We start from the raw sequence: 2,841 nt of genomic DNA on the forward strand, positions 1-2,841 counted from the left end.
ATCTCCACTGTCATGGATTGGAATTAGAGTCATGAGAAGGGCTAGGCTATATTGAACTCTTGGGCTGATAGTCCCGACATGACCATGCTATCCAATCCCTGGAAAGGAGGGCCACGTATTATTGCATAGATGAAAACCTAAACATCTCTTGTCTGTCACAAATGTTGGATAAAATTATATTTTAACTTACTCTACCAATTGTCCATGGGGTTGGTTCTCATATAGGGTGGAATTTGAGACTATGAGTCCCCCAGACTACAAGTCCCCCATGAGTTATTGCTTGTTTGTGCACATTTGGCACAAGTCCAGGACTTTTATTTTGACAGGAGGAAAGCTGAGAAGAAGTGGGTCTACAACAGACCCACGTTTGGAAAGTCTGTTTAATAATACGTTCCTGTGGATATTTTGTCTCAAATTCCACCTATAGAAAAACCAACCCCACAGACAATTGGTAGAGTAAGTTCATATATGTGGATAAACAATAAGGAAGTACGAAATGTGATTGATTGATGTAAAAAATATTACTGTGTATATCACTAAGTATTTACTGTGGAAAGGAATGCCCATGCGATTTGAGGAAGGTAATCAACCAAGAACCAAACGGCAATGTATTGTTCCTTTTTATACTCCGTAGTTACGTCATCATTATTCCGTAGGTACGTCATCAAAACAAGCCAGAGTCGGTCGGATCGCATTGACACATTTCTGACCTTCACTTGGACAGTTACCCAATAAAGTAAGTCGATTTGCCTATTTATATCTTGACATTAAAATAGCATTACTGTTAAGTTCAATGTTGAGGTTGCTGTTTTGCTTGTGTGCTTTTTTTATTCATGCCAACGCGAAGTCAGATGATCAAGAAATGCTAACGTTAACTGGCAAGCTAACGTTAGTTTGCCGTTCATCCAATCTATCTGGTGGTGTCATATCACAGTTTGTATATAACTAGGCAAGTCAGTTAAGAATAAATTATTATTTACAATGACGGCCTAACCCGGCGACGCTGGGCCAATTGTGCGCCGCCCTATGGGACTCCCAATCACGGTTGTGATACAGCCTGGAAGCAGGGTCTGTAGTGACGCCTCTAGCACTGAGATGCAGTTCCTTGGACCACTTCGCCACCCAGCAGCCAAAGTCTGTGGTCAAATACTTTAAATAGGTACAAGGCTTATCAGTTAAACAACCCTCGTGCAACTTTGTCATCCTATTTAGCCTGTCTGTGTGTAATGTGTTCTAGGAATTTGTAAGCTTTAGCAGGATGTCTGTAAAACAGGCTTCAGTCCATGCTAAATGGATCATCGGCAGAGTGATCGGGACCAAGATGCAGAAGACAGCAAAAGTTAGAGTCACCAGACTGGTTCTGGACCCGTACCTGCTCAAGGTAAACACAGACGGGGTCAGCCCAGTGTCACAGGTGGGATCTCCCACGGGAGAAAAAAAACGTCTTGACCATTAGACCGAGAGGGACACTGATTTTGAAGTTGCTGGCAGGGCTACCTCATCACGAGACAATGAGCCTGACTCATGCCCACTACATTAGTACTCTGGGCCAGTCCAGCACATTCACTTAATAGGTGCATATCTATGGAGGCAACCTCTCCTCGTCGGCTTTACGTCATCTGCACTGATGTAAAAAAAATAATAACTAGACAGATACCGGCAAATTTGTATAGAAAATTCTCTATTGCTTTGGTTATTTCTCACTCAATGTTATAGCTTATTTTTTATTCAGGGTACTGTAACATCTACCATCCCTAGTTGTCCAACAACTGTACCAGTCCTCACTCTCACCTCTCTCTTACAGTACTACAACAAGAGAAAGACCTACTTCGCCCACGATGCCTTGCAGCAGTGCACCGTGGGAGATATAGTCCTTCTGAAGGCCCTTGCTGAGCGCAGGTCGAGACATGTGAAACATGAACTGGCGGAGATCGTCTACAAGGTGGGCAACGTGGTGGACCCCCTGACAGGGAAGAGGGTGGCGGGGAGCGAGTTTCTAGAGTGCCTCACTGACCCCCCACACAGTCTGGAGCAGGAGTGTCCGACGCTAACAGAGAAATTACAGGAACTCAACATCTCTGCTGCTACCTCTTCAGGTGCAACCTTGGTCTCATCATCCACAACCACACCTTGATTTTGCATCATTATTTGATTGAGGTGATTTGTATTTTGTATATGTTGGTTTTTTTCTAACTCAAAGTGCTTGACGTTGTATGGGGGTGTAAACTAATAACCAATTCCACCTGCTGTTATTTTATGTTTTTGTTTGTCATTGATTATGTTGTCTTGGTTTATATGCAATTCTGCAATCAAGTCTAAAATGTTTCCATATTTAAATTCAAGGTGAATTCAATAGATTTTTTTTCAGGTGTTGCATAGTTCAGCTGTTTTGAATTCAGGTTGTGTAAATCTATCAACCACATCCAATGCCATACAATTATATTTTATCATCAAATAAAAAGACCCCAATGGGAAAACAGTCATTTCCCCCTGCATTTGTTCCCCCACATAAGCCTACATGAAGTTGTTGATACAAACTTTTGCTTCATTCATTTGGATTTATGTTGATCAGAGGCATGCATTTCATTCTTATTTTGATAAAAGATCATTCAGATGACTTCACGTTGACACATGCAATAATTTTTGGTCATAGCATCCTGTGGTCACTTTTTCAGATTTGTCGGTATTGATGAATGTGGCTTTATCGCCATCTAGTGGAAACAGTTTATATTCTATTTTGTATGACCTGGAACGTTATAGCACAGAGTTTCTATACCCAGATACGAAACTTCCGCGAACGCTTGCGACCAAACTGACCGTGGTTTGGAGTTCGAGAAGTCA

The 2,841-nt window shown here is 41.9% G+C and overlaps 1 protein-coding gene across 2 annotated transcripts; it reads left to right on the forward strand.

Moving 5' to 3' along the window:
- Positions 1-636: 636 nt before the first annotated feature.
- LOC139392829 (mitochondrial ribosomal protein S17) lies at positions 637-2,483 on the forward strand. 2 transcript variants are annotated; one of them, XM_071141112.1, is made up of 3 exons: positions 637-736; positions 1,238-1,381; positions 1,805-2,483. In XM_071141112.1, the coding sequence occupies exons 2-3, from the start codon at positions 1,259-1,261 to the stop codon at positions 2,132-2,134; spliced, it is 453 nt and encodes a 150-aa protein (XP_070997213.1). In that variant the 5' UTR covers positions 637-736; positions 1,238-1,258; the 3' UTR covers positions 2,135-2,483. The 2 variants fall into 2 exon arrangements, with proteins under 2 accessions (XP_070997213.1, XP_070997215.1); XM_071141114.1 differs by having other exon boundaries at positions 655-736; positions 1,274-1,381.
- Positions 2,484-2,841: the final 358 nt, after the last annotated feature.

The sequence above is a fragment of the Oncorhynchus clarkii genome, chromosome 33, assembly GCF_045791955.1.
Source record: "Oncorhynchus clarkii lewisi isolate Uvic-CL-2024 chromosome 33, UVic_Ocla_1.0, whole genome shotgun sequence".
NCBI classification, from domain to species: domain Eukaryota; kingdom Metazoa; phylum Chordata; class Actinopteri; order Salmoniformes; family Salmonidae; genus Oncorhynchus; species Oncorhynchus clarkii.